This window comes from Canis lupus, chromosome 24 (assembly GCF_011100685.1).
Source record: "Canis lupus familiaris isolate Mischka breed German Shepherd chromosome 24, alternate assembly UU_Cfam_GSD_1.0, whole genome shotgun sequence".
Lineage (NCBI taxonomy): Eukaryota > Metazoa > Chordata > Mammalia > Carnivora > Canidae > Canis > Canis lupus.
The window spans coordinates 24,270,310-24,285,041 of record NC_049245.1 but is presented as its reverse complement, the minus strand read 5'-3'; the positions used below and the strand labels follow the sequence as shown (position 1 = coordinate 24,285,041).

Here is a 14,732-nt window from a genome sequence, read left to right as displayed (position 1 = left end):
GGCAGCTCTGGTGGCTCAGCAGTTTAGCGCCGCCTTCAGCCCAGGGCATGATCCTGGAGACCTGGGATCAAGTCCCACATCAGGCTCCCTGCATGGAGCCTGCTTCTTCCTCTGCCTGTGTCTCTGCCTCTCTCTCTGTGTCTCTCATGAATAAATAAAATCTTTAAAAAAATAAATAAAATTAAAAAAGAACATTAAATCTTAAATGACACAATGCAAGGCCATTAAAAACTTAATGTTCACTCATTCCATTGGTGGTACCTAGTTGACCTGACAGGTGGCTCCTGCTTCCCAGACACTGTGTTATTTACCTGGGTCCTAACCATTCCAAGTCTGGTTCCCCAGTCTTGTCTTTGGCTCTGTGACCTCCCTTAAAGCCTCCTAGTTAACTTCTTAAAGATGGCCAGAATCAGGGGCACCTGGGTGGCTCAGTGGTTGAGTGTAGGCCTTTGGCTCAGCTCATGATCCCAGGGTTCTGTGATTGAGTCCTGCATCAGGCTCCTCGTGGGGAGCCTGTTTCTCCGTCTGCCTATGTCTCTCTCTCTCTCTCCATGTCTCTCATGAATAAATAAATACAATCTTGAAAAAAAAAAAAAAAAGATGGCCAGAATCAGTTTGCTGTTTGGAATAAAAGAAATATACTTAATAGACTGTATCTTCACAGACTAGCATAGGACCTGGCAAAGGCAGGTGTTCAATAAATGCATCCAGTTTGTGTGACTTAAAGCTGGTTGCTTAATATCACAGAGCTTCAATTTCTTCCTCCTGGGTAACCCACATATCACCTGGGACCTCTGGCTTCTCAAGACAGAAATCATCTTGCTTGTTCCTTTATTATCTCCCTTCTTTCAATTCTCTACCCCTCCTTCTCAGCTACAACAACCAAACAACTCAACACAACTCAACCCAAATTCCTCTCCTGCTTAATCACAATGTCTAGACCTAACATTCAGATTCTGGTTATGCTGTTTACTAGCTAAGTTTCTTTGGCTTCAGTTTCCTCATGTGCATGTGGTAATGGGGAAGTTATAGTAGCTGTAATAGTATCTGTAGATAATGAGATAAAACATGTAAAGCACTTAAAATGATGCTTAGCACATAGTAAGCATGCAAATACTTGCTAGCTATTATTACTATTTTAATCTTTTTGTTGCATAAACTACTAGATACTTATGCCTTCAGGATAACGTTCTTTGTTCTTCAAAGTACAGTTTCTAACCACCAGCATCAGAATAGATGAAGAGTAGGGGTTCCTGGGCTCCTTCCCAGACCTAGCAAATCACAGTTTCAGAGGCAGAGCTAGGAAATTTACATTTGAAAAATATATCTCCCAAATGATTACTCATTTTTTAAAAGATATTGAGACATACAGACATACAATAAAATTCACCCATTTAAAGTATATAGCTCAGTGGTTGTGGTATGTTTACAGAATTGTATAATCTGATTTTAGAACATTTTCATCATCCTGAAAAGAAATCCTGTACTCCTTAGCAGTCATTTCCTATTCCCACCCCCTCAACCACCCCAGCGTTAGACAACCACTAAGTTGGCTTTTTGTCACTATAGATTTGCCTATTCTGGACATTTCACATAAATGGAATTATATAATATGTGGCCTTTTGTGTTTGGCTTATTTTATTTAGCATATTTTAAAGTTCATCTATGTTGTAGCATGTATCAATGCTTTTTTTTTTACCCAATTATAGTCCATTAATAGACCACATTTTGTTTATCCATTCATAACAAACAAAATGGATATTTGTTTTGTTTCCACTTTTTAGGTATCATAAATAATAACTATGAACAAGCTATGGGCAGTCAAGTATAAGTTTTTGTGTGGATATATGTTTCTCTCTTGGATTCTCTTTTTTTCTCTTGTATTTCTCTTGGATTTTAGCTAGGAGTTGAATTGTTGGGTCGTATGGCAACTCTATGTTTAACATTTTGAGTAACTACCAAACTGTTTTCCAAAGTGGCTATAGCATTTTACATGCCCACCATGAGGGTTCCAATTTCCCCACTTCCTTACCAATACTTGCTATTATTTAATTTTGATGAGACCCAATTTATTTATTTCTTCTTTTGTTGTCTGTGCTTTTGGTGTTGTACCTAAAAAAAACCTTCTAATTCAAGGTCATGGAGATTACTCCCAGGTTTCTTGTAGGTGTCTTATAGTTTTAGCTCTAATATTTAGGTCTATGATCCATGGAAACTCATGTTTAAGAACCAACAGATTGGGTCTATCTATAATGGTTCTTCCCAAAGACAATTTTCACCCTACGAAGAATGTTTAAGTCATCTATTAGGATAATGTAAACAATAATGAAACAGCTAAATAATGCGTATCAAGCACTTGGTATGTACTAACCATTTTACATTACATAATCTTGTTCAATCTTCATTATGGGTTTGTGTTATAATAACCTGCACTTTTCATGATATAATACACTTTATGATGATGTAATACATATATCTCCTCCTTTAATGTGAAAGAGGATAGCAACACTTATATGGTTAGAAAGGAAGGTTATCAGACTAAATAAGCTCATGTGTGTTAAAAGTATGGCACAGTGCTTGGCAGAACAGGGCTCAAAGGATGAGGGTGCCTTTTCTATTGTTTCATGATTACCTCTTCCACTGAAAACCCACCCCTCCCATTGGTCAAGAAATCGATCAGCTCCAAGGCTGATTTTTGTATTCTCCTAGCATCTTGCTCCCCCTTTTCCTTTCATTATGATTTGTGATTTTACTTTTATTTGTGTTATTCTTAAGACTATCACATCTCCAAGTTCCATAAAGGCATTGGGTGCAATTTTGTCACTGCAAGATTCCCCAACACTCAGTATAGGGCTGGAGGATATAGTGATCTTTTATTTTTATTTTTATTTATTTATTTTTTAGTGATCTTTTAAAAATGCACACTTGACTACATCACTTTTTGGTTTAAAATCCTCCAGTGGCATATGGATTACACTATGAATAAAGTCCAAATTCTCAACCATGGCAAACAGGTCCCTGATTGGTCACTACCACTCTCTCCACTTGGAACACACTTGTTTTCTTTCCCAAACACATCTTGCTGTTTCCTGAATCAGAGTCTGTTTCCTTCACATGTCAGCTCTGACTAGTTTCTCATCTTTTGGGTCTCAGCTCAAATGTCATGTCTTCCCAGAGCCTTCCCTGACCACCCTGTCCAGTGTTACCAACACACTTCCACCAAGTTATTCTTGATCATACAACCTGTTTCATATTACTCACAGACCTGAACTTTCCTTATATATTAATTTAATATTATTATAGCTAACAGTTAAGCACTCACCATAAGTACTTTTCATACATTAATTAATGATGTGCCACTTAATGCTTTTCAACGAGCTCTCCAAAGTCCAAAATTGATTTGTAGTGCTTGTAGTGTAAACACTCTCATCCAGAGAGATTTCAAGCTACCAACGTGACATCACTGAGCGCCAATTTGGGAGCTGATGGGCAGCAGCAACCATCATACAGTATTTGCCATAGTAATATAGCAGTAGTAAATAACCTCAAGAGCACAGATAAAACAAAAATGTAGTAAAATAATTAGGAAATAATGCGTTTTGAGTATTTATTACCTTGTTTTAATATAACTTATTTAACTGTAAGTTTATATAATTTAATTTTTGATAATGGCTTATAAGGGACCTGCAAAATTTCTTAGGCATTCCTCAATCGTTTCTAGCGAGCCCATACGGATGGGCAGGCATATTTTCCAGATGAGGGACCTGAGGCACAGGAAGGTTAACTTGTTCAAGGCTGCAGAGCAAATAAATCTATACTCCAAAATGTATCTTCAGAACCCAATAAAATGCTTGGCATAGCGCCGTTGTTCAACAAACAGTTGTAGAATACATAAATGAATACATATTTAATTTTCTTTAAAAGCATAAAAGGAAACATCCTAACTTTGAAAACATACACACAAGAATGAAACTAACAACTCTTCAATACTTGCTCACTAACCTAGGAAGATACACCTTCCCGTGTCTACTTTCGGCAGCACAGAGGGCTTTTACGATACACCTGCTGTCTTAGGAGACGTCGCGCAATCCTTTGCTACGAGCTTGAGACGCCCGGCTCTACGTCGCCCCGCCCCGTCTCGCCGCAAGGCATCCTGGGAGCGGTAGTCCCCAGTCTGGGCGCTCCGGCGGCAGCAGCGAGGCGCGCTTGACCGCGGAACTACAGAGGGTGGCGCGCAGGTCGCTCGCTTGGCTTTTCCGCCTCGCGTTTCCCTCCCGCCTGCGCGCCCGCCCCAGCTATCATGGCGGCTCCCTTGGCTCTGGTGGTGGTTGTGGCCGTGACCGTGCGGGCGGCCTTGTTCCGCTCCAGTCTGGCCGAGTTCATTTCTGAACGGGTGGAGGTGGTGTCCCCACTGAGCTCTTGGAAGAGAGGTGAGGCCACTGGCTGGAGTAGGTGGCCAGGCCCCGCCTGTGCTCTCCTGGCCTCAGTGAATGGGAGGCGGGGGCAGTGGCCTCAAGCTCAAGATTCTGAAGGAACTGACCGGCTCTGGCGTCCTCAGAGGGCGAGAGGGCGGGGCTGCCAAAGGGAGGGGGCGTGGGACTGTGGGGCTAGGTTTGGGCCCTAGGGGCCGGCTCACCTGAGCTGTGGGGAGTTGAGGGGGTGTGTCTCACTCGGGTCCAGAGCAGAGGGGCGTGGTCTGAGGAAGAAGAGGTGTAAGAAAAGGGAGTGCTGGGTGGGGTGGGATTTGCAGAAGGGATTGGGATATGATGAAGGATCGCACGTGGTTCTCCCCGGGGTATGGTCCAGTGAGTGAGGGGAGTCCCCAAAGAGGGGACCAATTTTGCCTAAGCGAGTAGAGTGTGTGAGTGTGCTTAGACGCCTGTTCTCAGTCTGGGGCTTGCCGTGCAGCATTTCCTACTGGTTGTTCTTAAGTTCTTCATCAGGCACTGTTTTCTACCAGCGCCTACAATGAGAGTTTGTGCTGAAGGATCCACAGGCTAGTGGGAGAGACAGGTAGTTATAATCCTTTTTGAAAAATGTTCAGTGTACATCCCGTTCCTTCCTTGGAGTTTCGAGAAAGTGTTCTCTCCCTTTCCAGTTTTTTTTTTTTTTTTAAGATTTTATTTATTTATTCATGAGAAACAGAGAGAGAGGCAGAGACACAGGCAGAGAGAGAAGCAGGCTCCGTGCAGGGAGCCCGATGTGGGACTCGATCCTGCGACTCCGGGATCACACCCTGAGTCAAAGGCAGACGCTCATTGGGCAGCCCGGGTGGCTCAGCGGTTTAGCACCGCCTTCAGCCCAGGGCGTGATCCTGGAGACCTGGGATCGAGACCTGCTTCTCCCTCTGCCTGTGTCTATCTCCTCTCTCTCTTTCTGTCTCTAATAAATAAATAAAATCTTAAAAAAAAAAAAAAAAAAAAAAAGGCAGACGTTCAACCGCTGAGCCACCCAGGCGTCCCTCCTTTTCCAGTTTCCTAAGGATGTGGGCTCTATTGAAGGATGTAGAATTTGGAAAGTGGTAGAGAAAGGAGAGTTCCAGGTGGCAGAAGATAAAATGTTGAAGGATGCACAATGTACAAAGTGGGGGCATAATGGAAAAGGGGTTAGGTTAGGGCTAGAATTTAAAGATCTTTTAAAAAACCTTTTTTTCTGAAGTACAATATACACACAATGCACATATAGAAAGTGTAGAGTGCAGTGAATTTTTACAAATTGTATATTCATGTGGTGCACCCAGATCAAAAAGTAGAACATTACAGAAGTAGTAACACCCCAGAAGTCCTCTTTGTGTCCTAGAACTTTAAATGCTAGAGTTTTGATGTTACTCTATAGACATTTTGGAATGGGGAATGATGTAATGAATGGTTGTTTTATGAATAATTTGAGTTTTGGTTTCTAAAAATACTACATATTAAAGACTATGGTAAGCTTTTATCCTCTAGTTATTCTATGTGTTAGATGGTGTTATTTCCATTTTATAGATGAGGAAACTAAAATTTAGAGAAGTTAAGTAATGTGTCCAGGTTTTCCAGTTGACAAATGGTTAACAAAGGTAGTAGTAATTCTTCTGTGTGATGGGGAGAATTTAGACTTGATAATCCTTGAATATAATATTTGCATATAATTATTTGTTGAACAAACTGACGTGTTTGGGTTGAAGCCACTTGATTCCTGCTGCTTCTGGATACCACAAGCCGGGCAATATTAGGCCCTCCTTTCTTTGTTCTCTTAGAGCTTTATACATACCTCTATTGAGAGCATTTCTCACTTTTTATCATAATTATTTGTTTATCTCTGGTTTCTCCACTGTACTATGAGTTCCTTATCCATTCCTAAATCCTTTGTGACTGGCATAGAGTAGTTGCATCATTACCATTGAATAAATACTGAAGAAAAGAAAACATAAGCTCTGGCTACATATAGGATGGACAAGGTGAAGGATCCAAAGATGAAGCAATGTAGTATGGTGATTAAGAGTATAGGGTCTGGTACCTTTTTTTTTTTTTTAAGTTAAACCCCAACACAGCATTTGAACTCACCACCCTGAGATCAAGACCTGAGCTAAGATCAAGAGTTGGACACTCAACTAACTGAGCTACCCAGGTGCCCCAGGTCTGAGATCTTTAAAAGGGTTTGAGTCTTTTTTTCCTCGGCCACTTATAACTGTGATCTCCAACATCAGTTTTCTCATGTGTAAAATAGGGAGTTATAATATGTACCCCATTAAATGAGATAATCCGTGTTGAAGCTCTTAGCACAATAATGAAAGCCAAAATAGCTCATTTTACATTTTGAATTTAAAATAACAGGGAGAACAGTGGTGATACTGACTGAAATATGTGAGTCAGAAAGGATAGCAGTAAATGTTGATGTCTGTATAAGGTAATAGTATGATATTCAAAGGTTTAGATCTGGAGCTTGGGGCCAGTGTCAGAGCTAGAGAGAGAGATTTGGTGTCACCCATCTAAATCTGATTGGGTCAGGATAATTATTTGTCCTGTTTCAAGCAGGGATACTGGGTGGAGGGAGGGTACAACATCTGTATCACTTGTCTTCAGAGTATACTTTGAGATGGGATATTTTAAAAAGCAAATGATTAAAAAAATAATATAAAAAGCAAATGATTGTGTTTAACCCTAAAAGGCAGGCATTTTAAAAATATTTAAGTAGGAGCCCTTCTGGTTTCACATGACATTCATTATTCATCCATTTCACATGAGTTTTTTGAGTGGCCAGTTGTTTGGGTGAAGGGCTGTGGATCCAAATAGATTTTGATGAATGGACTGATTTTTTTTTTTTTAGAGAGAGTGTGTGTGTGCATGTGCATGTGCTAGCACGGTGGTGGGGAGGGGCAGAGGGGGAGAGAGAATCTTAAATAGGCTCCGTGTCCAGTGCAGAGCCCAACTTGAGGCTTGCTTTCAGGATCCTGAAATAATGACCTGAGCCAAAAACAAGAGTTGGACACTTAACCAACTGAGCCACCCAGGTGCCCCTCACTCACTGATTTTTAATAGGAATAAATGAGAGGCTGTATACTTAGGAGATGATTCTTGTCTTCAAATGCCTAAAGGGTTTTAAATTAGCGTGTTGTCAATTCTTCCATGTGCAGATGACAGAATCCCGACTCAGACTTCCCAAATTATTATTATTTTTTTAAATAATAAATTTATTTTGTATTGGTGTTCAATTTACCAACATACAGAATAACACCCAGTGCTCATCCCATCAAGTGCCCCCCTCAGTGCCCGTCACCCATTGACCCCCACCCCCCGCCCTCCTCCCCTTCCATCACCCCTAGTTCGTTTCCCAGAGTTAGGAGTCTTTATGTTCTGTCTCCCTTTCTGATATTTCCCACACATTTCTTTTCCCTTCCCTTATATTCCCTTTCACTATTATTTATATTCCCCAAATGAATGAGAACATACAATGTTTGTCCTCCGATTGACTTACTTCACTCAGCATAATACCTTCCAGTTCCATCCATGTTGAAGCAAATGGTGGGTATTTGTCATTTCTTTTTTTTTTTTTTATTTTTTTTTATTTTTATTTATTTATGATAGTCAGAGAGAGAGAGAGAGAGAGGCAGAGACACAGGCAGAGGGAGAAGCAGGCTCCATGCACCGGGAGCCCGATGTGGGACTTGATCCGGGGTCTCCAGGATCGCGCCCTGGGCCAAAGGCAGGCGCCAAACCGCTGCGCCACCCAGGGATCCCGGTATTTGTCATTTCTAATGGCTGAGTAATATTCCATTGTATACATAAACCACATCTTCTTTATCCATTCATCTTTCGTTGGACACCAAGGCTCCTTCCGCAGTTTGGCTATTGTGGACATCGCTGCTAGAAACATCGGGGTGCAGGTGTCCCGGCGTTTCATTGCATCTGAATCTTTGGGGTAAATCCCCAACAGTGCAATTGCTGGGTCGTAGGGCAGATCTATTTTTAACTCTTTGAGGAACCTCCACACAGTTTTCCAGAGTGGCTGCACCAGTTCACACTCCCACCAACAGTGCAAGAGGGTTCCCTTTTCTCCGCATCCTCTCCAACATTTGTGGTTTCCTGCCTTGTTAATGTTCCCCATTCTCACTGGTGTGAGGTGGTATCTCATTGTGGTTTTGATTTGTATTTCCCTGATGGCAAGTGATGCAGAGCATTTTCTCATGTGCATGTTGGCCATGTCTATGTCTTCCTCTGTGAGATTTCTCTTTATGTCTTTTGCCCATTTCATGATTGGATTGTTTGTTTCTTTGGTGTTGAGTTTAATAAGTTCTTTTTTTTTTTTTTTTTTTAAGATTTATTTATTTATTCATTCAGAGACAGAGAGAGAGAAGCAGGCTCCATGCCGGGAGCCCGATGTGGGACTCGATCCCGGGTCTCCAGGATCACACCCCGGGCCTCAGGAGGCGCTAAACCGCTGTGCCATCGGGGCTGCCCGAGTTTAATAAGTTCTTTATAGATCTTGGAAACTAGCCCTTTATCTGTTTCCTTTTTTTCTTTTTTTTTAATTTTTATTTATTTATGATAGTCACAGAGAGAGAGGAGAGAGAGAGAGAGGCAGAGACATAGGCTGATGGAGAAGCAGGCTCCATGCAATGGGAGCCCCACATGGGATTCGATCCCGGGTGTCCAGGATCACGCCCTGGGCCAAAGGCAGGTGCTAAACCGCTGCGCCACCCAGGGATCCCACTAGCCCTTTATCTGATAGGTGTTTTGCAAATATCTTCTCCCATTCTGTAGGTTGTCTTTTAGTTTTGTTGACTGTATCCTTTGCTGTGCAAAAGCTTCTTATCTTGATGAAGTCCCAATAGTTCATTTTTGCTTTTGTTTCTTTTGCCTTCGTGGATGTATCTTGCAAGAAGTTACTGTGGCTGAGTTCAAAAAGGGTGTTGCCTGTGTTCTCCTCTAGGATTTTGATGGAATCTTGTCTCACATTTAGATCTTTCATCCATTTTGAGTTTATCTTTGTGTATTTTGAAAGAGAGTGGTCTAGTTTCATTCTTCTGCATGTGGATGTCCAATTTTCCCAGCACCATTTATTGAAGAGACTGTCTTTCTTCCAGTGGACAGTCTTTCCTCCTTTATCGAATATTAGTTGACCATAAAGTTCAGGGTCTACTTCTGGGTTCTCTATTCTGTTCCACTGATCTATGTGTCTGTTTTTGTGCCAGTACCACACTGTCTTGATGACCACAGCTTTATAGTACAACCTGAAATCTGACATTGTGATGCCCCCAGATATGGTTTTCTTTTTTATTTTTTTTTTTAATTTTTTATTTATTTATTTTTTTTTTTGGTTTTCTTTTTTAAAATTCCCCTGGTTATTCGGGGTCTTTTCTGATTCCACACAAATCTTAAAATAATTTGTTCTAACTCTCTGAAGAAAGTCCATGGTATTATGATAGGGATTGCATTAAACACGTAAATTGCCCTGGGTAACATTGACATTTTCACAATATTAATTCTGCCAATCCATGAGCATGGAATATTTTTCCATCTCTTTGTGTCTTTCTCAATTTCTTTAGAAGTGTTCTATAGTTTTTAAGGTATAGATCCTTTACCTCTTTGGTTAGGTTTATTCCTAGGTATCTTATGCTTTTGGGTGCAATTGTAAATGGGATTGACTCCTTAATTTCTCTTTCTTCAGTCTCATTGTTAGTGTATAGAAATGCCATTGATTTCTGGGCATTGATTTTGTATCCTGCCATGCTGCCAAATTGCTGTGTGAGTTCTAGCAATCTTGGGTTGTAGGCTTTTGGGTTTTCTATGTAGAGTATCATGTCATCGGCGAAGAGGGAGAGTTTGACTTCTTCTTTGCAGACTGCCCAAATTATAATAAAAAGTGAACCTCCTGGCCTTTGTAACAGAACAATCCAAGGTAGATCCTGACTTCAGGCCTAACTGGATCCAGAGACTCTGTGATCTCATCAGGACTAATTCTTTCTCCATCTTGGCATGGACTAGGTTCAGGAGGGCTCTTCTTGAATATTGGCAAGATTGGCCCCTAATAGCCTCTGACTTTTATACCCTCAAAGTATCAGGTCCCTTGGAGAGGGTGACTATTCTTCAATAAGCATAACAAAAACCTTGGAACCAAGTCACATTGAACTTATTTGGGTAATATGCCAATTTGTAAGCCAAATACTGTGGTCAGCCTAAGTCATGTATCTTTTCTACTTCTGGAGCTCCTGACTGGCTCAGTGGTGGAGCGTGTGACTCTGTATCTTGATGTTGTGGGTTCATGCCCCATGTTGAGTGTAGATATCACTTAAAATAAAATCTTTAAAAATATATAGGGACACGTGGGTGGCTCAGTGGTTGGGTGTCTGCCTTTGGCTCAGGGCGTGGCCCCAGGGTCCCAGGATCAGGTCCCACATCGGGCTCCCTGCATGGAGCTTGCTTCTCCCTCTGCCTGTGTCTCTGACTTTCTTTCTTTCTCAGTCTGTGTCTCTTATAAATAAATAAATCTTAAAAAAAAAACAAAAAAACAAAAAGGAAAACCACAATGCTGCTACTAGAAAAGGGGGAAATTGATGCTGGGTGGCAAAAATAACAGATAGCCATAATAGGGAAGACCTCTTTCCTATGTCACTCATTTCTACAGACTATTGGTTTATTTGATAGTCCAACTAAAATTTATAGAGATTTCTTGCTTGACAAAATGCAAGTATGTGTTTCTTAGTTCAGTGAAAATAATAACCACACTGATGTAATGCTTTCTATGTAACAGGCCCTGTTCGAAGCGTTTTAGATATGTTTAAGAACTAATTTAATCACCAAAATGGCTCTAAGATGTAAATGGCCCTACATGTTAATTTTTTTTTTTTTTAAGATTTTATTTATTCATAAGACACACACAGAGAGGCAGAGACACAGGCAGAGGGAAAAGCAGGCTCCATGTAGGGAGCCCGATGTGGGACTCGATCCTGGAACTCCAGGACCATGCTCTGGGCCAAAGGCAGGCACCAAACTGCTGAGGCACCCAGGCGTCCCAAGCCCTATATGTTAATACCCCATTTTATTTTATTTATTTATTTATTTTTAAATTTTTATTTATTTATGATAGTCACAGAGAGAGAGAGAGAGAGAGAGAGGCAGAGACATAGGCAGAGGGAGAAGCAGGCTCCATGCACCGGGAGCCCGATGTGGGATTCGATCCCGGGTCTCCAGGATCGCGCCCTGGGCCAAAGGCAGGCGCCAAACCGCTGCGCCGCCCAGGGATCCCAATACCCCATTTTATAGATGAGAAAATGAAAGCACAGAGAGATTAAGGCACATAGGTAGTGTTTTATGTGAATAGCTGGCAGTCTTTAGGCATTTCTGTTCCGCCAGAGTTCACTCTATATCATCTTGTATAGAAACTTGTTGGATGGGCAGCCCCGGTGGCTCAGCGGTTTAGCACTGCCTTCAGCCCAGGGCAGGATCTTGGAGACCTGGGATCGAGTCCCACGTTGGGCTCCCTGCATGGAGCCTGCTTCTCCCTCTCCCTGTGTCTCTGCCTCTCTCTCTCTCTCTCTCTCTCTCTCATGAATATATAAATAAAGTAAAAAACTTGTTGGAGATACTTTTGGAACATTCTTTTTTTTTAATGATTTTATTTATTCATGAGAGACACACAGAGAGGCAGAGACATAGGCAGAGAGAGAAGCATGCTCCATGCAGGGAGCCTGATGTGGGACTCGATCCTGGGACTCCAGGATCATCACTGGGTCAAAGGCAGATGCTCAACCGCTGAGCCACCCAGGCGTCCCTAAACGAAAGTTTTTATATGTGTTTTAGGTCTCCCTTAATCTTTAAGGTCTCCGCCTATCCCAGCTTTTTCTTTTTCTTTTTTTTTTTTTTTTCTGGTCTCAACAAAAGAGACAGGGTCTCGCTATGTTGCCCAGGCTGGAGTGCAGTGGCTATTCACAGGTGTGATCCCACTACTGATCAGCACGGGAGTTTTGACCTGCTCCGTTTCCGACCTGGGCCAGTTCACCCCTCCTTAGGCAACCTGGTGGTCCCCCGCTCCCTGGAGGTCACCATATTGATGCCGAACCTAGTGCGGACACCCGATTGGCATAGCGTACTACAGCCCAGAACTCCTGGGCTCAAGCGATCCTCCTGCCTCAGCCTCCTGAGTAGCTGGGACTACAGGCGCACGCCACCGCGCCCGGCCCATCTTTTTCTTATTGTTGAAGAACCCAGACTGACCTGCTGAGTTTCCTATAGTTTGGATTTTACTGATTGTAGATTCATAGTACAGTTAACATGTTCTTGCATCCTCTATATTTCCTGCAAGTTGGCACTGGATCCAGACTCTGGATACTACTACCTTTTTTTTTTTTAGCTTTTTACTTGAAATAATTTTAGAATTACAAAACATTTGCAAAGAGAGTACAGAGAGATCCATATACTGTTCACCTGGCTTCCTTTAATGTTTACATCTTACATAATCAAGGTACAGTCTTGGAGACTAAGAGAATAACATTGTTATAATACTGTTGAACAAACTGTAGTTGTTCAGAGTTTACCTTTTATCCCATTGTTCCTTTTTGTTATAGCATTTGATTCAGGATGCCATATTGCATTTAGTTGTTATGTTTCCTCGTTCTTCTCCCATGGTTGAGAGTTTCTCAGCTCTTCATTGTCTTTTATGACCTTGACACTTTTGAAACATACTGGTCAGGTATTTTGTATAATGTTCCCCAGTTTGAGTTTGTCTGATGTTTTTTCATAGTTAGATTGAGATTATGGATTTTGGAGAAGAATTCCACTGAAGTGAAGTGATCCTCAATGTATTGGATTGGGTATATATCTTATTGAAAGATCTTATTACTGGTAATGTTATGCTTAATCCTTTGGTTATGATAGTACCTGTCTTGTTTCTCTATTGTAAAGTTGCTATCCCTTTTTAATTCATAAATATTTGGGGGATATATGTAGGGACTCTGTAAATATCTTGTTTCTCATTAAGTTTTTGCCCACTAGTTTTTGCACTTATGGGTTGATTTGCCTGCACCAATTATTACAATGGTGTTCTAATGGTGACTCTTCTATTTCCCTCATTCCCTCTTCATTTAGAATTGGGATTCTTCTGTAAGGAAGAGTTGTCCCTTCTTCCTTATTTATTCAGTCATTTATTTTATATCTGTATGGATTCATAGGTATTTATTTTATTCTCTGGATTATTATCTATATTATCTTTATTTTGGTGCTCAAATTGTTCCATCTTTGGCCATTGGGACACTTTCTGGAACCACAAGATGCTTTCTTTAGGCTTATCCAGTACTGAAATCAACCACTCCTCCAAGGAGCCCTGCTTTCTTTTATTGGATGTTATTTAGAAAGCAAGATCTGGATGCTAGGTGTGTTCATTGCTATGGGAATGACATTATCTTGGGCCTTCTGGACTAGAAATATAAGGATACTACTTCTTTTGAACAAGCTGAATGCATATCCTTCTTGATATGAGAAGCTTAAAGACAATGTTTGTCTTATGCTAAATGATATTTTTTTATGATCAACCATCGGAAAAATATATCAAGATAACTAAATAAGAATTTTTGCTTCATTCAATTTATCAGTTAAGAGTTTAGACACTTTATTAGGGTGCCTGGCTGGCTCAGTCAGTAGAGCATGTGACTCTTGATCTTGGGGTTGTAAGTTCAAGCCCCATGTTGGGTATAGAGATTACTTAAAAATAAAATCGTAAGAAGTTGAGACACTTGGGACGTGTGGGTGGCTCAGTGGTTGAGCGTCTGCCTTCGGCTCAGGGTGTGATCCCAGGGTCCTAGGATCGAGGCCCACATCGGGCTCCCCATAGGGAGCCTGCTTCTCCCTCTGCCTATGTCTCTGCCTCTCTCTGGGTGTCTCTCATGAATAAATTACTTAAATCTTAAAAAAAAAAAGTTGAGATACTTTAGCTGAAAAAAAAAACATATTTTAGAATAATTGGCAATAATTAATTAGTTTTTATAGTTAACTATTCTGAAAATTTAGTTGTTGGATAAGAATTCCATGAATCAGAAATTTTATTTAATTTCTCTGGTGTACTTTTCACAGATGTTATTTTGGGGTGTACTCTAGGAAGAAGAATGGCTTAAAGTTATGGGTTCTTTGTGTTGTTGGGTTTTTTCTTTTTAAATGAGTATTTTGTTTATTCCCCCATACAGGCATTTTATGAAACGTATTTTTTTTTATTTATTTTTATTTTTTTTAAAGATTTTTATTTATTTATTCATGATAGTCACA

General features: G+C 40.9%; 2 protein-coding genes across 3 annotated transcripts in view; one reads left to right on the top strand and one right to left on the bottom strand.

Moving 5' to 3' along the window:
- The window catches only part of TP53INP2 (tumor protein p53 inducible nuclear protein 2), a 33,038-nt gene extending 28,846 nt beyond the window's left edge, over window positions 1–4,192 (bottom strand). Inside the window, exon 1 of the mRNA XM_038572070.1 lies at window positions 4,003–4,192. The gene's annotated coding sequence lies outside the window, so the exon portion shown is untranslated. The remainder of the gene's footprint in view (window positions 1–4,002) is intronic.
- Window positions 4,193–4,249: 57 nt separating this feature from the next.
- Window positions 4,250–14,732, top strand: part of PIGU (phosphatidylinositol glycan anchor biosynthesis class U) — a 94,784-nt gene continuing 84,301 nt past the window's right edge. Inside the window, exon 1 of one of the 2 annotated variants that reach the window (XM_038572064.1) lies at window positions 4,250–4,430. In XM_038572064.1, coding sequence (XP_038427992.1) covers window positions 4,301–4,430 — 130 coding nt within the window. In that variant the 5' untranslated portion in view covers window positions 4,250–4,300. The remainder of the gene's footprint in view (window positions 4,431–14,732) is intronic. The other variant, XM_038572063.1, reaches the window with a different exon arrangement.